The sequence below is a fragment of the Cebus imitator genome, unplaced genomic scaffold (genome assembly GCF_001604975.1).
Source record: "Cebus imitator isolate Cc_AM_T3 unplaced genomic scaffold, Cebus_imitator-1.0 Scaffold485, whole genome shotgun sequence".
Lineage (NCBI taxonomy): Eukaryota > Metazoa > Chordata > Mammalia > Primates > Cebidae > Cebus > Cebus imitator.
In genome coordinates this window covers 1,293,297-1,315,790 of record NW_016107800.1, presented here as the reverse complement: position 1 = coordinate 1,315,790, position 22,494 = coordinate 1,293,297, and the positions used below count along the sequence as shown (strand labels likewise).

General features: G+C 51.2%; 1 protein-coding gene across 1 annotated transcript; it reads right to left on the bottom strand.

The window, feature by feature from the left end:
* Window positions 1-977: 977 nt before the first annotated feature.
* LOC108292267 (cartilage intermediate layer protein) lies at window positions 978-17,618 on the bottom strand. The gene is made up of 9 exons (XM_017513037.2): window positions 16,871-17,618; window positions 15,164-15,331; window positions 12,794-12,886; window positions 11,913-12,182; window positions 9,978-10,157; window positions 9,000-9,314; window positions 8,169-8,277; window positions 6,708-6,865; window positions 978-4,061 (listed from the first exon to the last, which is right to left on the bottom strand). The coding sequence occupies exons 2-9, from the start codon at window positions 15,222-15,224 to the stop codon at window positions 1,693-1,695; spliced, it is 3,555 nt and encodes a 1,184-aa protein (XP_017368526.1). The 5' UTR covers window positions 15,225-15,331; window positions 16,871-17,618; the 3' UTR covers window positions 978-1,692.
* Window positions 17,619-22,494: the final 4,876 nt, after the last annotated feature.

Here is a 22,494-nt window from a genome sequence, read left to right as displayed (position 1 = left end):
TGAGAGCTGCTTCCTGGGAGCAGTGGGACAGACGTGGAGTCTGGAAGTGGGTCAAGTTGCAATCACAAGTCCTCAGTCCTACAGATGCTTGCTTTCTCTGTGGTTATTGGGATGTGCCCAGCTAGAGAAATTTCTAACTGATTACAAATCAAATTCCCAGGAGCTGGCCAGATGGTGATCCAAGAGTACAAATCCAGCCCAGGCCAGAGATGGCTAATGGAGCTGCACTAGGCTGGCCAGGGGATCAGGGAAAGCTTTTTGTCCTGATTGTAAACAGTGCCCTCTCCTCCCCCAAATCCCTTGGCCTCTAGCCTGACAGATTCTGAGGGGCTGGGATAGGGGCAATGGGTGCATCTCACCCAAGCCCACACCCCACTACCTTGACTGCAATGCTGCTGAGATTGCTCTGGTACCACCTACAGCCTCCGAGTTACTATTTTAAAACAAATACCTTTTCCAAAACCAAAACTCTGTCCGTTTGGACAGTTGTTTTCCTCCAGGGACAGGGTCTGTAACACACAGCAGAGATCTGGTGTCTGGAAAAGCTGAACATCTTTAGAAGAGCTGAAAAAAAAAAAAAGAAAAAGCCCATCATTGCTGCGTGAGGCCAGCCAGCCCAGCTGGAGAAGGCGGCAGGCTGTGGAGGGAGCCAAAGGACCACTTGGCCAGCTCATCAGACCCTGAGCCAAGCCATTGTATAAGCCCCAAAGTATTGGAAAGAAGGAAAAAAAAAACCTGGGACATGTTTTCAGTCTTGCTCAGGAGCCCAGAACATGCTCACAACTCCAGGGATCTGCTCTTTTCTGCAAATGGAAAATATGATCCATGAGAACAAACTTCACCGCTGGAGTGTGTGCCTATGTTGCCCTGTCCTGTAACTTACTTACACCACCCGTGACTGCCTTCCAGAGTCCCCTGTACCCCTCTGAGCAGCTGGCTCACTTTAATAGTTAAAAGACAGGACAGTGGCCTCAGAATCAAAGTACAGAATGTGCATTTATTGACATCTGCCCTGGGCTACACTGGCAAGAACAAAAGCAAATGCAAAGGGAAACGTACAAATGCAATTAGCAACCTGTTGTCACTGTGAATACCAGTAGATGTTCTTTCCAGTCTTGGTAGAGAAACTATGATTATCCTATATGTAATAGGTTAACCGTGAATGTGCACTAGAATTCCAAATTTAACAAAGAAATAAATAAGTTATTTACATTTCAAGTAAAAAGTATTGCATTTTATTTATTTCACTGCCATTCATATGTATGAACTATGATCAAGGCTTGCTTACGTCCTGTGGAGCAAGGCCAAGAAATATGCTTTATATTGGCTATTTGATCTTCAGCATCAGATTATCACCATGGCACAGGTGGGCAAAGCCATGCAAAAAGAAGAGGAAGTACATTTGCATTAACAGCATTCAATGAAGAACAGTTGAAGCTGCAGAGTTTTACCAGTGGCCAGTTTCTTGTGTTTCTTTTAAAGAACAGTTTCACAAAGGGGCTTTATTTTGCCGTTTTGGGGGCCGCATGCCAATCAGTATCATGGGACAAAGACAGTAAGTAAAGGCATGAAGAAACAAGCAAATTGCACCAAAACAGATGTGCTTAAATTAACCAAGTGTCAGTTAGTGTGTCAGTCTCACAACGGCTGTCACATGAGATGAGGGGAGAAGAGGGTGAAGTACCACAAAACTTAGTTGCTCAGGGGCTGTCGAGCAGCTCCAGGAAATCTCAGAGAGGCCACCGCTGCACGCTCGCGTGGGCCACCCCTGCTCGCCCGCTGCTGCCTCCTTGAGGGCACTCTTCCCCGGACAGTGCCTGCAGCAGGGGGCCGGGCTGGGGTGCTTTGGAGGTACTGGAAGGCACTCTGGCGGCCTACCTGCCTCTCTACACAGTTGAAGGTGAGGGCCACTCCCACATTGCTCTTCATGATTCTGGAGGAGCCATCAGATGTGCCATCAAAGCACCGTCCAAGCGCAATCTCCTTGGCCGTGCGAGGGTCCTGGTCAGTGACAGTGTAGATGCCATAGTTGTGGCCCAGCGGGTCCAGGGGTGCCAGCATGGTGTACTCGCTGGTGTTATTGTTGACTGCAAGTGGCAGGTGGTTGACCAGGTACTCATGCAGCATGGGGTTCACGCTGGCCCGCTGGCAGCTGCCCTGGGGGATGACCTTCACCAGGGTGCGGTCCACACGGTCCTGGTCATAGAGCATCCCACTGCACTTGAATTCCAGACACGCAGCTGAGACATTGGGCTGGTCCCTGTCCCGAGTGCTCCTCACATCTCGGATTCCATACAGCCTCCCCACTGTCCGTCGATGAGTGCCCCCCATGTTGCGGGATCGCACATTCACTTCCAGGGACCCTACAATCTTCACCTTGATATAGCAGGCCCTGAATTCCATCGGCTTTGGCCACCATGCCAGGTAGTCTTCAGTCCAGCTCATCGGGTCATCTTCATTGAAGGGGACTGTGTTGTAGTCATACCGATCGCCCTCAATCTGGTAGAACCGGAAGTGGGCTGCACTGGGTGGTGCCTCTTCACATGCCCGGAGGTTCTCAAAGGCATAGATAGGCCCGTTGCTCTCCTCAGCTGAGTTGGGCCTTGGCTTGGCCATGCTAATCTGGAAGGCTGTCTTTTTAACCCGTGGATCCTCGTGGTCCGTCCGACGGTACTTGAGCTTGTTGAGATAGGGCTGAGGTACGCCAATTGCATTTGGGTTGAATTTAGGAGAAGATTCCACTGCTTGTAGTTCCTCCCCAGCCAGGCTTGCCAGGACATAGGCAGAGTAGGCATCAGGGGACTGGTCATCACAGAAGGCAGGCACACAGGCCCCATTGGGGCCCGTGATCACACTGTCAAAGCGGCCCCAGGCCCTCGGGTTGGATGAGAAGCCAGCTCTAGGCTCTAGGTTGATCACGGAGATCACAACCCCCTGGATCTGCTCACTGGGCAAGAACCTCTCACTCCGGTAGGCCCTCACCTTAACAAAGCACCTCCTGTTTTCAGGAACATCCAGGTTAAAGAGCCTCCTCTCACGGATCTCCATGTTGCCCACCAGGAAGGTTCTGTCTTCCCTTTTGTTCCTCCTTTGATTTTCAAATTTGAAGTCATCTTCCTCCTCCCACAGCCCTGTGTCTGGATTGAGTGACCAGAGTTTCACTGTAGATATGTGCTCTGGCATCTTGACCTGGGTCGAGTCGAGATGGACCTTCACTTTGCCAGCATTAAGTGGCTCTGAGGTGATCTCATCTCTGAAGTCCACAGAGAACATGCCATATGTCCGAAGGGGGAACGTGTCTCCCTCATCATTAACGAAGTTCAGGTCACTCTGGGCAGCTGTGGCTGTGGAAATATTCCGGGGATCCAGGAAGGTCACACTGGCCTTCACTTTTCCTGTGTAGGGCTCCCCATTCTGCCTGTAGAAACTCTTGGAGGGAATCTCCAGTTCAGCCATGGGGTCTTCACCAACCATTTCCCCCAGGGGGATGATGTTGGTCTCCGTGGCTTCCAAAGTGATGGGCTCTTTTCGACGAAGCATCTTGATTTCATGGAACACTGCGCTCCCCTTCTTGTTGAAAGGTAGCACTTTGGTGGTGTTGACAAACTTCTGCAGCCTGTCCACAAATGTGAGCACCAGCCTCTCGGTGTCCTGGGGGACATGGAGGGTGAAAGTGCCCTTGTAGCCAGTCATGCTCACACGGCTGTTCCCCAGGTACACGTGGCCAAAGCGCATGGGCTCCCCATTGTCAGCAGCACTGACGCGGCCCCGTACGATGCTCCGAGTTTCTGTGCATCGCTGGCAGCTGCACTCCTTGGCCACCTTGGTGGGTAGCGTGTAGCCGCTGCACTGGATCTCTCTCTCCTCTGTTTTGGAGATGCCACAGCAGTTATGCACAGCATCACGGCACCTGATCCCATTATCCTGCTTCCCTGCACAGGGCTTGACAGGGCAGCGTCCCACATCATAGTAGAAGGAGTTGGTAGCATTCTGAAAGCAATCGTGGGGCAGCTGGATAAGGTAGCTCTCAGGAACTGGGTTGCAAGGAGTCTCGTCAGGTGCTGCAGAGGGAAATGGTGTGGAAATTAACATGTAAGTTTACATCCTACACAAAGAGTACCTCAACCTCACATCTCTACAGTGTTCTATGGTTTTCGAAGGACTTGTATATCCATGACCCTCATCCTCACAGAACTCCCTGAGGGAGATGGAGCAGCTATTACTGATCCCATTTTATATATGGTGAAACACAGTTTGATGGGGCCACTACAGCGGCAGTTTGTCTCAATGGAGGGGTCTTGAAAATGTACGAAGGTGTTTTGGGTTATCACCAAAATTGGAGATGCTACTGACATATTGTGGGTAGGGGCCATTGATGTTCTTTTTTGTTTGTTTTGTTTTTGAGACAGAGTTTCACTCTTGTTACCCAGGCTGGAGTGCAATGGCGCGATCTCAGCTCACCGCAACCTCTGCGTCCTGGGTTCAAGCAATTCTCCTGCCTCAGCCTCCTGAGTCGCTGGGATTACAGGCACGCGCCACCATGCCCAGCTAAGTTTTGTATTCTTAGTAGAGACGAGGTTTCACCATGTTGACCAGGATGGTCTAGATCTCTTGACCTCGTGATCCACCCGCCTCGGCCTCCCAACGTGCTGGGATTATAGGTGTGAGCCACCGCGCCCGGCCAGCCATTGATGTTCTATGTCCTGCAATGCCTGGTTACTGTTCTGCATAAAGAATCTTTCTGTGTTCTGAATGACTTTCACACATCCCACCAGACATTCATTTAGGTAGAAAAACCTGTTTAAAATGATCACAGCTTTGGCCGGATGCAGTGGCTCACACTTGTAATCCCAACACTTTGGGAGGCCAAGGTGGGTGGATTGCTTGAGCCCAGGAGTTGGAGACCAGCCTGGGCAACATGATGAAACCCTGTCTCTACAAAAAATACAAAACTCAGCTGGGCGTGGTGGCACATGCCTATAGTCCCAGCTACTCGGGAGGCTGAGGTGAGAGGATTGCTTGAGCCTGGGAGGTCAATCCTACAGTGAGCTGAGGTTGTGCCACTGCACTCCAGCCTGGGCAACACAGCAAGACCCCGTCTAAAAAAAATGAAAAGACCAGAGCTTACTATCCTTTACATGGCTTTAACCACATACTGAATTTTTCAAGAATGCAACTACCATATAAATTGAGCTAAGATTGTACTTTGTTTAGCTCAGAACAATACCAAGAATTGTTACTCATCTCAGGAAAATCACGTTTCTACACCACCATTACCCAAGCACTGTGAATGCCGGAATGACACCTCTGTACCCGTTAGCATCTGCAGCGGTCATGTTCATGGTGGATTTAAATGCAAGTGGCTAACTTCTTGGTTCGTCTTCTCGTGTCAATGTGCCAAAGCATTTACATATGGGATTACACACGATTTTATATTAAAAATTTAAAAATTTATCCTTTGTTTTATATTTGGGACCATGCACAAATACATTTGGAAATTATATGTAGTTATCTATAAATTTAACTTCATAATAACAAAGCAATATTAAAAATTACTATAACAAGCAAGGAGCCTTGGTGTGATGGGTTGGGACCACCGCTGAGGGTTCCACATCTCTGCCAATGTCCAGAGTACCCTGTGTCTTGTCTGTCCTGAAATCTCTTGCTCAACTTTTTAAGAGTCTGAAGTAGTCCAGGATTCTTCCAATACATTCTGTCCTCCTTTGCCTTGTTTTGTTTAGGCCAATTACTAAACTATCTTCCTTCCTACCCATTTTCCAAAGACGGGCTCCCGATTGGTCTTGGACCTCGAATCTCTCCCACTGCAGCTCTTTTCTTGAAGACAGCTTTAGCTCACCCTTTCTTGTAAAGCCCCCTCAGGTCCCACTTCCATGTGTTTACCCATGCTGGCCCCTCAATCTGGAACACCCTCACCTCCACATACACAACCTCTGCCCGTTCTTTAAGACCAGGGAGTCTAACCTTGGTTGCAAATTGGAATCACATGGGGAGGTTTTAAACTATGCATGCCCAGGCCACACCTCAGACCAATTAAGTCAGACTCTCTGGAGGTAAGACTGAGGCATCAATATTTTTAAAAACCCAATCAGCTCATAGAAATGGGCAGCCCAAACTGAGAGCCATTATTTAAGCCCCCGCTGGAAGGCTGCTCCCTCAAGCAGCCATCTGTGGTCACTCCCACCTGGGAGGTATCTACCATCTATTACAGTCTATAGCCCCTTATCTCCTGTTTTAGCTGCATTTTTCTTTTTCTTTCTTTCTTTTTTTTTTTTTTTTTTTTTTTTTTTTTTTTTTTTTTTTTTTTTTTTTTTTTTNTGAGATGGAGTCTTGCTCTGTCACCCAGACTGGAGTGCAGTGGCATGATCTCGGCTCACTGCAACCTCTGCCTCCCAGGTTCAAGCAATTCTCCTGCCTCAGCCTCCTGAGTAGCTTGGATTACTGGTGCCCACCACCACGCCTGGATAATTTTTGTATTTTTAGTAGAGATGGGGTTTCACCATGTTGCCCAGGCTGGCCTCAAATGACCTCAGGCGATCCATCTGCCTTGGCCTCCCAAAGTGCTGAGATTATAGGCATGAGCCACTGTGCCCAGCTAGCCTGAGCTTTTACTGTGTAGTTATGTGCACTGGGGTGCTCAGCCATCCCTGTTGCAGACCCAGGGCCCCCAGGGACCCAGACAGGCTTACCTATGACAATCAGCTGGGCAATCTTGGACTTCATGGCCCCAGCATCACTCTGGGCCTTGCAAAAGTACTCCCCAGCCTGGTCCTGCTTCAGGTTCCTCAGCACCAGCTTGCTCTCGTGCTTGTAGAGGGAAGGATCCAACAATGTGTCATTATGATACCTGCAAGGGATGGAGAGGAGGAACCTGAATGGCAGTGGGAGGGCAGGTGTCTCTGGAAAAGTTCCAGGAGCAGGCAGCCACGGAGACACATGGTAAATGGGCTCCCCTTTGACTTGGCTCACCCAAGAGCACTGATTGGCTTGGGAGACAAGGAACTTGGTTCTAAGTCCCAGTCCTACCATGTACCTGGCTGGGACAACCACTCTCCCCATCTCACCTGTCTGTGCTTCGGCTTTCTGGTCTATAAAATGGCAGCAATGGCCGGGCGCGGTGGCTCACACCTGTCATCCCAAAACTTTGGGAGGCTAAGGTGAGTGGATCACCTGAGGTCAGGAGCTCAAGGCCAGCCTGGCCCATATGGCGAAACCCCATCTCTACTAAAAATTAAAAAAAAAAAGGTAATTAGCTGGGCGTGGGGGCACGCGCCTGTAATCCCAGGTACTCTGGAGGCTGAGGCCAGAGAATCACTTGAACCCAGGAGGTGGAGGCTGCAGTGAGCCGAGATCACGCCATTGCACTCCAGCCTGGACAGCAAGGGTGAGACTCCATCTCAGAAAAAAAAAAATAATAATAAAATGGCAGCAATGACTTCTAGCTGACTTCACAGGATTGTTGGGTGTGTCAGACAAGAGAGAAGCTATAAAATGTCTGTGAAGGATAAAGGACTCAACAGCCTTAAGGGATTCTGCCCTTGTTTGCTTTTATTGGGAAAAGCAGGACTTGGGAACGTTGTTCTGTATCCTGATGATACATAAGTCCGAACCCCAAGACCAGAGATGCTCTAGGGGACCCCAGCTTTTTTTTTTGAGACAAGGTCTCACACTGTCACCCAGGCTAGAGTGCAGTGGCATGATCACAGCTCACTGCAAGCTCTGCCTCCTGAACTCGAGTGATTCTCCTACCTCATTCTCCCAAGTAGCTTGGACTAGAAGCCTGCACACCTGGCTGATTTTTAAAGCTTTTATAGAGACAAGGCTTTGCTATGTTGCCCAGGCTGGTCTCGAGCTCCTGGACTCAAGCAATCCACTTGTCACAGCCTCCCAGTGTGCTGGCATTACAGGTGTGAGCCACTGTGCCCCGCCACAGGGTTCCCAGCTTTGAGGGCACAATGAGAGAGTTTGCTGGTTGCTTGGCTCCCACCCCACTAGCCCCCACTTGTAAGTTCCAACATCCGGGCTCTGTACCCGTGCCTCACTTGCAACTTTATTCTATTGGTTATTGTTCTTATTAATAAGTCCAGACCCAATGCAAGAAAGCTCTGGCTTCCAAGAGAACTGGGCAAGGAAGCTGGCAGAATACGCACCAAAAATACTTGTCTGGACCGGGCTTCCCGGTGGCCTTACAGCACAGGGCTACGCTCTGCCCAGCTCTCCGTGCTTTTGTCTCGGGGTTCATCACCAGGTACGGGGTCTCTGGGACAGAAGATGAGAAACACATTTTGAGTGTGAGTGTGTGTGTGTGTGTTCTCAGGATCTTTGGTGGTGTGAAAATTGTGTGGCTTCACCCTCACCTCCAGCCCGTATCCATTGGTCCTAAGGGAACTGGTTCAGAGTGGAGTCTACCCCTCCACACCCCCCATCCTGGGACCTGCTCCATGGCCTGTCAAGCAGCATCTGGGTGGGTCAGTGGAGAAACAAGGGGACCTCATGTTGGCCAGGATTCCTAAGCACTACCATTAGGATAGAACTGGCTGTTTTGAATGGTGCAATATTCACTTTCTGCTGCCCCTGGCAGAATTTCCTGGTTTCCTGCACCATTTCTGAACTTCCCAAGCCTCTCTCTGTGACCTCCAAATCTCACAGTGTACTGTATTGACTGTTAGACAAGGTGGCCACGGAAGACCTCATACATTTGAGGGAGCAAGCCATGCCAATATCTACAGGAAGAGCATTCTAAACAGATACTTGCAGCAAGTGCAAAGGCCCTGAGGCAGGAGTGTGCCTACGTGTTTGAGGAACGGATAGGAGCCCACTGAAGTTGGAGTAGAGTGATTTGGTGTCTGGGGCCGTGTGGGCCATGGTAAGGATGCAGGGTTTTACTCTGAGTGAGCTGGGAACCCAGCTTTTAGCACTGTGATCCCTCTGTTTAAAAATCTGGACCTTCTCACCAGCCCTACCCCAGAGAATTTAGTTACCTGCCCTCACGAACTCTGCATTGACAGTAGCTGCCTTCAGGCTGGTCTTGGGCACTGTGAGTACAATAGGGGCAAACTTGACCTTTGTGATCTTCAGGATGCTTTTGCCATCAGGGCACAAGCCGGGGATTCGGAATCTCCCATGACTGTCTGTCTGGGTCAGCAGCTTAGGTGTCTTGGTCAGCAGGTAGACAGCGGCTCCTGAGGCTGGGGCACCCCCGGGAAGGGAGACAACCCCATGAAGCACGAAGTCCTCACACATGCAGGCATCGCAGTCTGCATTCACCTGGCCCATTGGGCAGGTCAGGTCACAGTCTGCGGGACAAGGGGCCACATCAGCAGGGATTCCGTGGATTCTGGCATTCCTTCGGTCAACATCACAGCCTGTACACTCACATGTCACTTCCTCTCCTCCTTGGCCTTTACTGCCTTTCCTTATCAGCCTGCACGACTAACTCCTACTCATCCTTTAAAGCTTATCCCAGGGCCAGGCACGGTGGCTCACACCTCGCACTTTGGGAGGCCGAGGCGGGTGGATCACCTGAGGTTAGGAGTTCGAGACCAGCCTGGCCAGCATGGTGAAATGCCGTCTCTACTAAAAATACAAAAATTAGCTGGGTGTGGTGACATGCACAAGTAATCCCAGCTACTACGGAGGCTGAGGCAGGAGAATCATTTGAACCCAGGAGATGGAATCTGCAGTAAGCCGAGATTGTGCCACTCCAGCCTGGGCAACGGAGTGAGACTCTGACTCAAGGAAAAAAAAAACTTTGCTCAGAACACTTCCTCTAGGAAGCTTTCCCGGATTCCCCCAGGCTATGATAATTGACCCTGTCCTGTGTTCCTATATTATCCTGTATATCCCTCATTAGGGCACATAGTAGGTCCTCAGTTAATACTCTCAGACTGACCATCTAACTTCTCATTCTTCAACCTCACCCACCATACGCTGCCTAGTGCCAGGAGGGAGGGTGGTACCTTTACAGTCCCGGCCCGTGCAGTGCTGACCCTCTTCAGTGGCCTCACTGCACAGTGACATCGTCTCTGCCAAGCAGGTGCGTGTACGGGTCTGGACCCCAGTGTGACCACAGGCAGCTGAGCACTTGCTCCAGGGAGACCATGGGCTCCAGATGTGCTCTGTGTCCCGGCGCAGGGACCCTGCAAAGTGGGATCAGCAGACAGTCTGACTTCCCTCTTGAGGGGACTCTGTCGGGAAATCTGACCCTGAAGCTGTTTCTTTGGTAAAGACAAGGTCTCCATTTATGTCATAGACGTCACTGATGTTTATATTTACTGCAATGATTTTTCCAACAGATAGAAGTCAAAAGTCTTGAGGAAGTGATGTCTCTAATTTGCACAGAGGCACCCTGTGGGCTAGGAGTGGCCCTGAGCGGGGCTTGTTGGCCGAGCACTGGGACTTTGACATGCTATCCTAGGATGTGCAGGGACAGTACTATCTTTCTTCTTCACTAGTGTGGAAATAGGCACGTGCTCTTATGGAAGGACTCCCTGGGAAGTCAGGCCCCCCTGGGAAGTCAGGGCCTAGACCCTGCAATGACTTGGACAAGAAGCCCCTTTCTGCCCACCTTCCTCACCTCTGGCCTGGGGCCTGTGTACAAGAATGGGGTCTTCACACCTTGCCCAGATCAGCCTGAGCTCCCACCCCAGATGACCACCACTGGTGCCTGGGCCTGGGGGATCTTGTGGAGCCCCAGGAGGAGGATCCCCATCCAAGAAGCGAGCAGATCTGTTCCCCCATCATCTGTACTATCCATGGTGGGAGGGGTTATAAATGCATGAACTGCTAACGCAGACATGGTTCAAACCCCAGCTCTACTCTGTCAGCTATGGAATCGTGAGGAGCTACCAGCTTCTCTGAACCTCGTGTAACTTGTCAAGATGGAGATCCCTCAAAGATGAGTTGTAAAGGTTGAGTAATATGAATAACTAGCACAGTATCTGGTACATAGGAACAGGAATAGAATCTAACGCTCGGTGAGTGTTTACCTGAGTTAAGCCTCTGCATTCATATCCCTTAATCTCATTAAAAACCCCTATGAAGACTCACTATTACCCATGTGTTACATGGGAGAAACCTGAGGCCAAGAGAACTTCAGAAAATTTGTCCAGGGGGCACATCGCGTGGCAGGCTCATGGTTCAAACCCAAGCATCCCCACCTCAGAGCCTGTGGTCTTCACCATGGTGTCACTCGAATACAATAAAAAAGGCTGAATAGAGAGTACCTCTAAACACAGGACAGTACTGGGAAGGTTCTGGCACTAATGACACTACTTGGTTATTATTAGAGAGTGTGGGAAGCAGAAAAGTTCCTTTTTAAAGTTTCCTTTCTTGTTAAATCATAAGTGTGCTAATAACTTTGTGAAGCCCTATCCTATGTAGCTGTTAGACACGCCATGCTTACAGGCACGTAGTACATTCTATGTCCTTGTACTGTAACCAAAATATCTTGCTGGACGTGCTCACAGGCATGTCCCAGCTCTCCATTGCATTTACCTGTTTAGAAAGGTTTTAAGTTGTTAGCCAATGAGGTTTTAGTTTAGATTGTGAGGTGTGGCTCCAGCCAATGGAGATCAGACACAGCAGTAAGGACAACCCCAAATGTGTAAGGGATCAATTTTGTGTGTGTTCCTTTGTTCATTGTCCTCGTGTGGCACGATCACCAGTGAGAGTAGCCTTCCTGCAGTTCAGGAAGTAAAAATTATGTTGCTGAAAGATCCTTTGTCTCAGTGCTAATTTTTCTTTGCGGCACTGAGCATCTACTTCCAACAGAGAGTCCAAGCATGTGCATGTGTGTGAAGTTGACAGTCCTGGTGGCCAGAGGCAGGTTCTCCCTCTCCCTGAGTACAGACTAGTGGGAAGTAGCGGGTGGGGTGGGAGGCATTCTGGCTTACCTGGTGGGCAGAGGAAGCGTACGGTGTAGTTAGAGCAGTTCCGGCCGGGCCGCTGCTCCCTGTTGAGGCACCAGAAGCCCTCACGAGGACTACCATGGACCACCTGGCCAGTGCTGCCCGCAGGTGTCCAGTCAGTGGTCCGGGCCTCCAGCTGCAGGGGGCGGGCACATACACGGTCCCCATAGTAGAAACGAATGGCGTCCAGTCGCTCATAGTCGCCCTGCCCTCCTGGAGAGTCGACGTTGAACCACGTTGTCCACTCACCAGGGCCTGAGAGACACAGCCGGGTTGGGGAGGAGCTCCAGCTCTCCTTCCCTCTCACCCACCCCAGCTGGTCCCAGGCCCCGTCACATTTGTCTCTCCAGGTTCTCTCCAGCCCCCTCGACACCTGCCACTGCTGAGGCGTCCTTTCAAGCTCTCATCAGCCTGGTTGGACCACGCCAGTCACTTTCTGCCTGATCTTGCCACATCAAGGCTCCTCCTCTACGTCGTTCACACCCGTCCCTGACCCTGCAATCAGGGTGGGCTTTCTCCATGTGCCTTGGGCCACATCACCCCCAGCTTTGAGATCCTCTTAGGCATTCAGGGTGCTGAGGAGCTGCCACAGCCATCTCTCCATACTCCTCTCCCCACTCCCTTCCCACCAGCCTGTGCTCTGGCCCCAGCAAGCTCCACAGCATTCCTGAAACAGCAGGCACATTCCTGATTTGGAGCTGTCTTATACACCAAGTTCCTCTGCCTGGACAGAGATGGAGGCCAAATGCCTTAAAAAGTGGGTTTCCATGGAACCCTGACATCATGCCCTGGCTTCAGAGATCTACTTAGCAAGCTCGGTAAAGATTCCCCCCTTCCAGCCCCTCCCTGGTCTAGCCACAACTCACTCTCCAGGGTGTTGGCAGGCTTGGCAGAGATGAGGGGGTTCCTCTTCCCAGGCTGGAGTCTTCTTACTGACTGGGTGAGCATCGTCTGTCTCCCTGAGGGCCACAAAGAGAAGCTAAGTGAGAGGCCAGGGCTGGGAGTTACAGGCCTCCTCAAGGTGCAGGGAAACAGTGTGAGGCCGTAGATGGAGCATGAGCCCCAGGCACGGGTTCAAACCCCACTGTGCTTCTTAGTGCCGTGCAATCTCAGAAAAGCTTTATTCCTCTGAGCCTGTTTCTCCATAAAATAGGAATGCATTAACAATTGCTGCTTCCTAGGGTCCTGGTGCCTTATTCAGGCGATAATGAATGTAAAGAGACGGGCATGTAGTACATACTCAATGAATGGTAGCTCCCTGCTCACTCTTGTTCTAGAAACTGATCATCAGATGCTACTGAGCAGCCAGTGGTCTGGGACTCCTGCTTTGGTGTCTGCACCTAACCTTCTTGGCAGAATGGAGCTTTGTTTTCCCAATCTGTAAAATGGAGACATTAATTCCCACCTAGCAGGGTGACTCAGTTGGCATGAGGGTTCCATGAGCTAGAACGTAAACCTCTCTTTGACAGCGTGGGCTCCTGAGCCCCTGCCGCTTTCTAACTGTATGACCTTGGGCAAGTTCCTTAACCCATCTGACCCCATGTTCTCTCATCATAAAATAAGGGGAATAATAGTCCCTGCCTTAGAGGATTGTGGGGATTAAAGAAGCTCATTCACAAAATCCACTTAGAACGCCCAGCACAGAACGCATGCTGAGTAAGCGCTGGCAGCTCCCTTTAGCTCAATGCCTGGCACGGTAGATGTCCATTTACTTTCCCTTGGGAGTCCACTCCCATGAAAGACTCAGATGGCCTCGCTGGGGCAGTGGTCCTCAATTTTCTACACGACGCTGGCAGGGACTGCCTGAGGATGGGTTAGGGTCCTCAGGCCGCAGGCAGTTCCAGCTGTACCCCACCTGAGGCTGGGTTGGGGTCTCCAGAAAGGGAAGAGGATGCCTATCCAAAGCTTTGATAGGCAATTAACGCTCACTCCAGGAGCCAAATCAGAATTCTCCATGCTGCATAATTGAGGTGATGGGCGCTCTTTTAATCAACCTAATCTGATTTCCCCGAAGACGGTTGGATGTTAATCATCTTCACAAGCAGCAGCTGTCAGGGTGGAAAGAGCAAGGCAGGAGGCGAGTACACACAGGGTTGGCTCCAGGCTGAGACAGCCTTTGTTCCTGCAGTTGTGGCCACAAATCCTGCAAGGCACACAGCTTTAAAAGAGGGTTTTTGACCCTCCTTCCCTCCCTTGCTTCCTTCCTCCCTCTCTCTCTCTTCTTTCTCTCTTTCTTTCTTTCCCTGAGTATGTGGTTAGAAATCAGGAAAGGAAGGGGAAGAGGCAGGAGACAGTGTGCAGGGGAGGGCTGGGAGCTCTGATGCTTAGATGGCTTGGGAAGTCTTCCATTCCACCAGACAAATTCTTTCTACAGTTCCTTCCAGGGCTCAGTATCACCAGAGGATGCAGTCAGAGGGCAAGGAGACCGGATGGGGTTCCGGTGTGTCTGTGAAATTTGGCTGCAGGGTCTAAATGAAATTGAGCTTTGGGCCAAAATAATTTTCATAAAACTAAAAACAGGCCGGGCGTTGTAGCTCACACCTGTAATCTCAGCACTTTGGGAGATCAAGGCGGGTGGATCATGAGGTCAAGAGATGGAGATCATCCTGACTGACTTGGTGAAACCTCGTCTCTACTAAAAATACAAAAATTAGCTGGGCATGGTGGCGTGCGCCTGTGGTCCCAGCTCCTCAGGAGGCTGAGGCGGGGGAATTGCTTGAACTTGAACCCAAGAGGCGGAGGTTGCGGTGAGCTGAGATCACGTCACGTCACTGCATTCTAGCTTGGCAACAGAGCAAGACTCCAACTAAAAAAAAAAAAAAAAAAAAAACCCAAAACCTAAAACCAGACCAAACCCCAAACCCAAAACTGCCTCTGAGAACCCATTGATTTCCTGTGATTCCCTATTGCTTTGGCTGCCAGGAAGCTCAGAGCTAAATTTATTACTCAAGGGCTAAAAATAACCCTCTTATCTTTTTTTTTCCTCCCTCTGAATGACTGCTCATCCCTCTCCTCTTATAGAGGTTCTGTTTTGTGAGTTTTAATATTGGGAACTATCTCAAGTGTGTGTGTGGGGGGAACAAACAGGGTATAAATTATGAATAAATCCACAAAGTGGCCGGAGGTCTGAAGGCCTTGCTGTGTCTTAAGGCAGATGCAGAGCTCAGTCCCAGACCAGACATGACTTCACTGAGGCAAGTGGAAGATTTAGGAGCCAGCAGATACTTAGCCTATACCCAACACAGATGTGACTTCCAGGACCAGGAAGGAGAACACCCAGGCCTTGGTCCCCACCATCTTTCCCCCAAGCCCCGTGGGAACGTGGCAAGAGGTGGGTGAGGGTGCTTCACAGAGTCGCTGACTCTGGAATGTGGTCCCCTGGGAAGTTTCTCAGATCCAGTGACCTGTAAAGGAACAAAGCTTGTCAGGTTCCATAGTTCTGAATCACCTCTTAGGGCTCAAGCAGAAATGCTTCCTCACCTGTCGAGGAGGGAAAAGTGGACAGAATGATGTCTTAGGAGACTGACATCAGCCTGAACTGTGACACCAGGCAGCTTGGGAGGGGCAGAGGCTCAGAATCTGAGTTCAAATGGGGCAGACTAGGCTCTGTCCCTGGGTGTAGGCTCCAGGGCCCCACATGGAGATGGGGTGCAAGGAAGAGCAGCGGCAAGGAGGTTCCTTGCCAATGAGGACTCTCCAGGGCTCACTCCCAGCAGCCTCCTGGTGACTCGTTAATCACTTCTAAGACCCAGGCTTGAGGGGCATTTGCTTTGCCATCCTTTGATGGAATTCATGCTCTTGCACGGGGGCTACATATTAAGGCCAGGAAGACCTGGCTCCGCCCACAGTGGCCTCTCCTAAGGCGGGCAGGCCACTCCATGAACACATTCCCAGATGTGCACGGCTGCAGCTGGAGCACATTTCTGCCTTTTTGTGTGGGGCCTGACTGGGGGTTACACAGCCGGGAGCCAGCTGAGGGAAAGCAGAGGGAGGCACTGTGAGAGGCCAGGGCTCCCCAGTCACTGCTGAGCGTGGGTGAGGAACTGCAAGAGTCGGGAGAGGAAGCAGGTCTGGGACAAGGGCAAGGAACAAGGGACATGCGTGGTCCAGGCTGCAGCTGAGCAGAACATTTTTATCTCTCCCCAGAGCTCCGGCCAGCCCAGAATCTGACTCGTTTCTGGAGACTCAAAAGTGGTTCCCTTCACCCTCCGAAGTCCAGGGTGTGGTTAAGAAAGGGAAGAGTCCTCCTCTCTAAAAAAAAAAATAAATAAATATCTGAAAACACTTGGCTATTCCAGGGGAAGAACACACCAGTCCCATGCTGCAGACCATCTAGCTCTAAAGCCGCTAGCCCCACTGCCACCTGTTTCTCAGATGAGGGAGCGGAGTCCCCAGGACGTCCCAAAGGCCTCCACACTGCGGTCTCACTCTGCGCTCCCAGCGCGGAGCTGAGCAGTCCGGAGGCCTGCACGGCATTCGGCCTGAGCCTGAGCCTGAGCCTGCTCCAGGGATGTCTGGAGCCCGAGGTGGCCTGAGACACCTTGTGGAAAAACCATTTCCCATCTGGCAGCCCACGGAGGCTTCTCAGCATGCCCGCCGTGTCCTCAGCATGGGCCCTGATGGTTAGGCTCGCCATCCCACGCTCCTCAGAACACTTGGATAAAGCAGACTGGCTGACCGCGGAAAAGGCAGGGCACCCAGAGGTAAAGAAGCCCTAAGTGGGGACCTTTTGGGGGTTCCTGACCTCAGGTGGGGAAGGGAAAGGACTTTGGGCCAATGGGGGGAAAGCAGATTCCCGAAGCAGAAAGGGAGTCTTCTCTGTGGAAGACGAAGGGTCAGGCAGCAAGAAGTGGAGGGAGTGGGGAGAAGGGAAGGGGGTAGTCAGGGGAGGGAAGAGCCATGGAGCCCAGCGGGGGGGTGAGGAGCGTAGAGGTGGAACTCACCGTGTCCTGAGCGGGACTCCTCAGCTGGGGGTCCAGCCTTCGTCTCTCCCGCAGCCCAGCGCCGTCCTTATATAGCACAGCTGGTGGCTCAGCCTGTGGCAGCCAGCCAGGGGAAGCAGCCGCGAAACCAGATCTGAGCATGAGCCTCCCTCTCCCCTCCCCACGTCCCCTGCAGCTCACAGAGACCAGGATTTTATGTCCAGATCCTAACGGGGAGATGCCACAGGACCTGGTGATGGGCCAGGTGGGCAGTGGCCTGGGGCTTCGCAGTCCAGAGCAGAGAGAGAGGGGTCAGGAGGCGGGCCGGGCACTAGAAGCAGCCCTGGGAAGGGGCCACGGGGAATTCTACATCTGGGCAGCATTTCATGGCCCAGGGGATGGTGTGCTCTTGCCTAAGCCTTGCTTGCTGATGCCCCACATTCCCCTGGTCCTGGCCCACCCACACAGAGAAAAGACTTTGCTGGTCTTAGCACATACTCCAAACACTCTTAAGCACACAGGCCACCTTGGCTCCTCAGCTGGGTGTGTCTGGTCTGAGTTGGGCAACTACTCAGCTTCTCTGGCTTCTGAGGGAACACTCAGGGAACCTCAGAAGGGATAAGACAAAAGAACTGTGGGGCATAGGTTGTCAGCTGGTGAGAACGGTTCTTCCTCTCTCCTCCCCACTTCCATCTGGGTCCCTGCTGGTACCCACTGAGACCCCAGTGCACCAGCATGTGGACTCTTCTGAGACCTTGATGCTCAGGCATATGCCTGTGTGTGAGTGTGTGTCTGACTTCAGGTATGGACATCCACCATGTGGACAGCCAGTCTTACCCACAGGGGCGTATGCAGCTGCCTGTGCTGTGAAGCCCCACTCCCGGCCCTGGCCCCAGCATGAGGTTATCTGTTTGCACAGATAGTGGTTCTCTAATTTTAGCATGTGTTAGAATCCCCTGGAGGGCGGTTAAAGCGGATTTCTGGACCCCCACCCAGAGCTTCTGATTCAGTGGGGGCCTGAGAGTTTGCATTTCTAACAAGCTCCCAGATGATATTGATGCTGCTGGTTCACGGACCACATTTTGAGATTGACAGGTCAGTGATAGAGCCCCAGATGAAGGAGGAAGATGAAGATGGAGCATACTAGGGACTGCAGTGAAGCTTCCAGCGCTGCCCCTTGTAGCAGGCTCATCCAACCTGGGCTGGGCTTCCTGCCTCATGCTGGCAGCTGGAGATGGAGGCCCGGCCTCTGGCCATCCCCACCAGGGTCCACTCACTCTCTCCACGTACCCTTACTGAGCCCTTATTCCCAGGCTCTGGACTGGGCAATGGGAAGCCACAAGAAAAATGACGTGTCCTTGCACTCAGAGGAAAGAGCCTCACATGGAAGTGCTTCCATAGCACAGCAGCGCATACCCGTATGCCAGGAGTTCTGCGTGTGTGTTTGTGACTTTTCCTGTGTGTGTCTTCCCGTGTGTGTGTGAAAGCTGTTTTCTCTGAGGACTGCCGTTGACGAGATCTGCTGAGAGGCCAGGCACGGTGACTCATGCCTGTAATTCCCACACTTCGGGAGGCAGAGGCAGGTAGATCACTTGAGGTCAGGAGTTCGAGATCAGCCTGGCCCACATGGTGAAACTCGTCTCTACTAACAATAGAAAGATTAGCCGGGTGTGGTAGAGTGTGCCTGTAGTCCCAGCTACTCGGGAGACTGAGGCAGGAGAATGGCTTGAATCCAGGAGGCAGAGGTTGCAGTGAGTTGAGAGCGCACTATTGCACCCTAGCCTGGGCGACAGTTTTTTTTTGAGACCGAGAAGACTTGGTCCCCCCCAAAAAATAAAAAAGATCTACTGGGGTTGGAGAAAGGACATCAAACAGCAATGGTTCCCAAGTAGACCTGGGGCATAGATCTGATTTGCTTTATCTCCTGGAGCCCAGCCTCCCTCCCAGCCCCCAGCCCTTGCTTCATAAGCCCCGTAGTTGGCCCCAATCTGGTCCAACTTATCAGAGCCAAGCCATGGTGCGGCTTCAGCCATGGCTTTGACTGCAGACATCTGAACTGAGTGAAGCCCACATGAAATCTGATGGCCCACGGAATAGACAGACAGAGGCTAAGCCACAATTGCCAGATCAAAGGACAGGAGAAAAATTGGAAGCTGGAAATCAAAAACCTCGCCCTAGCTCTGTTTCTGAATCGGATATGTGACTATGAATTAGCAAGAACCCAAGTAACCTTGGCCTCATGGTCCCCATTTGTGCAACAGGAGTTTGGACTGAGTGAGTTTGCAGGCCCCTGCCAGCTCTCAGATTGCAAGGCTTGAGAATATACAGATGCTCTTTGACTTACAGTAGAGTTATGTCCCAATAAGCCCATTGAAAGTTGAAAATATCATAAGTAAAAAAAAATGTGTTTAATGTACCTAACCTATTAAACATCAGAACGTAGCCTGGGCTACCTTAAATATGTTCAGAATGCTCACGTTGGCTTACAGTTGAACAAAATCATCTAACAAAAAGCCTAGTTTACAACAAAGTATTGAATATTTCATGTACTCTATTGAATACTGCACTGAAAATGAAAAACACAATGGTTGTACAGGAAAGTACGGTTTCTACCAAATTTGTGTCACTTTTGCACCATCATAAATTCAGAACATTGTAACTTGGATCATCCTAAGTTGGGACTATCTGTACTGACGGCACAGCTGGGAGGAGAGCGTGGCGGGAATGACTGCTTCTAGGAGTCTGCAGAAGTCAGAGGAGCCAGTCTGGAGTCAGAGGTCAGGAGGAAGGCCAGAGAAGCAAATATGACCATCAAGGCTGGATCAGGACAGCAAAGGGATAGACAGGAAAGGGAAGTAGTGGGCGGTGAACCAGAGGGCCACAGGTCAAGGTCAGGGTAATCAGCTGCTCTCCAAGGCCTTCATTCTGTGGAATCCTAGGGTGTATGAGAGAGCCCTTCCCAGCCTCCCAGTTACCTCCTTCTCTTTCTGTAGTGGGAAGCAGGGTAGCCTATGGGTGAGGATCGGGCAAAGTGGAGTCTTTTAGGCTGGGATTCCTGCCTGGGTCTCCTTGTTCAGCCCAGCACTCACACTGAGGCCCCCACTTACCTAGCCCCAAGTGACCAGTGGGTGTTAATATGGTAAGTACAGGGCTGAGGGACCATGAGCTGAAATCCCTGGGTTCCCATTCCAGCCCTGCCATTTATGTCCCCCTGTCTAAAATCTTGCCACCTCCCATACTCCCATCAGAGTCCTTTCCTGTCCCCAAGTAGGAGTCAGCTGTGCGAGCGACACAGGGCTGGAATGGGGAAATCTGAGCCTGCCCTTGCTCTCTCTTCCCAGGACTCCTTTGAGGGGGAAGCTACTGCTCTCCTCAGCCAGCACCCCAGAATAGAGAGGGCTTTGGAGGGGCCATAGGTCTAGACTCTCCAAGGCCTGGCCTGGGTGGCTCAGTCTCAGCCACGAGTGGCCATCTGGGGCTTCTGCAAGCCAGGCTACTCTGCAGCCGCTCCAAGCCTCTGCCTGGAACATGCTAGAAACCCATTAGTCACCCCCATCCCTGCCCAGGGGATGGAGGGGCTTGGAGCCCGGCTTAGCTAGGCTACCTGTAACCCAAGCCTATTGCCAAGAGTCCCCACAGGAGCTTGGGAACACTGGGAGGGCTCTGACCTGATCCTGGTGGCTCCGGAGGAGGGTGCTCTATCTCTGACACTCTGATCTCCTGCCCGCCACCTCCTGTTGTCCCGTGTATACACTGTATATGCACTAATTCCCTGTGGCTGGAGGAGGCCTTGCAGGCCTGTGTGGTGGTAGGCACCTAATGATCCTTGAAGAATGGAAGCCTTGGTTGTGGCTCTGAGTGACCATCAGTGGCTACTGCCCCACTGCCAGCCAGAAACCCAGAGTCCAGGTTGTGGGGGCTCACCCTCTGACCATGTTGCTCTCCTCCCTCTGCTGGGTACCGCCTGTCACTGTTCCACCTCTGTGCCTTTATAATTTTATTCTCCAGTTTCCCATCTTGAAATACGGCCCTTCTCCTCACCAGTGTGAATGTCCCTATCCTTCGAAGCCCTGTCTCGGTGTCCTTCTTCCTGCTCTCTGTGACTACCCAAGCCCATCTTGATTATTTCTTCCTCAGATCTCAGATAATAATACACAGTCACATGTAGATGGCAGTCTGTAATTTACAAAGCATATTAGTGGCGATCATCTCATTTCAGCCTCACAGCCAATCTGTGAGGCAGGGATCATCATGCCCATTTTACAGAGGATAAACTGAGGTTAAGAGGCATGAGGTCAGCTATGGTAGGTCTGCAGCTCAAAGTTGCTCCTGTGAACCAGTGGTCTAATGTAGACCTTGTCATAAGGTCCTCAATCAGAGGTGCCACCATGGAAGTCACACCCCTACTGTAGGCTCCTCAGTGGGTACATGCCTAGAACAGTCTGTCTCACCCGCCTGGTATACACACCCTGCTTCCTGTATACACACCAATTCCAAAGATGTCCCCATCTAACATAATCCAGCTATCTGCCACACTGTGGTGGATTCAAAATGGTCACACGTTCTTTGCAACTCCCCCATTATGAAGTGGAGTCTATTCATTCCTTTGTCCTGGTCTGACTTTGTGACTTGCTCTGAACAAAGGAATGTAACAGAAGTGATGTTGTGTAAGTTCTGGAGTTTAGGCCTCAAGAGACCTCACAGTCTCCACCCTCGCTCTCCTGGACCGCTGTCCACCATACAGGGACGTCAGTCTGTCCTGGGGGATGGGAGACACATGGATAAGAACTGAGGCCCTGAGCGCATAGCCAGACACGTAAATGAGGCCATCTTGAACTTTCCACCCATGCAGTTGCCTGAGAGGGCCCAGGTGAGACCAACACAGGAATGGTCTGGACCATGATTCTGGTCCAGCCAACCCACAGAATCATGAGAAATGATAAATCATTGTGTTAAGCCACAGAGCTCTGACGTGGTTTGTTACGCTGCAGGAGACAACTGATACACTAAGAGTCTAAGCTCCTTCAGTTGCGACAAACGCACAACTCAAAATGGTTTTGTTTTTGTTTTTTTGGGACAGACTTTCACTCTGCTGCCCAGGCTGGAGTGCAGTGGCGCGATCTCGGCTCACTGCAACCTCCACCTCCTGGGTTCAAGTGAGTTTCCTGCCTCAGCCTCCCAAGTAGCTGGGATTACAGGCATCCACGACCAGGCCTGACTAGTTTTTGTATTTTTAGTAGGGACAGGGGTTTCACCATGTTGCCTGGGCTGGTCTCAAACTCCTGACCTCAGGTGATCCACCCCCCTTGGCTCCCACAGTGCTGGGATTACTGCTGTGAGCCATACAGGCCTCAAAATGGTTTAAGCAGAAAAAGAATCTGATGGTTCTGATGATGGAAGTCTTGGGAAAAGTTGGATCTAGGTACTCAGACGACGTCATTAAAACTGTTCTCTTTCCACGTCTCAATTGCTTCCTCTGGGATGGATTTATTCTCAAGGAGGCTACAGCAATCTGTATTTCCCAAAGTTCCTCATGTTCTCGTACAATGTAACTACACTAGTCCACCACCAGGAGACAGAGTCTGATTTTCCTCCCTTTGAATCTAAGCTGGACTCACGACATTCCTGTAACCAATAGGATAAGG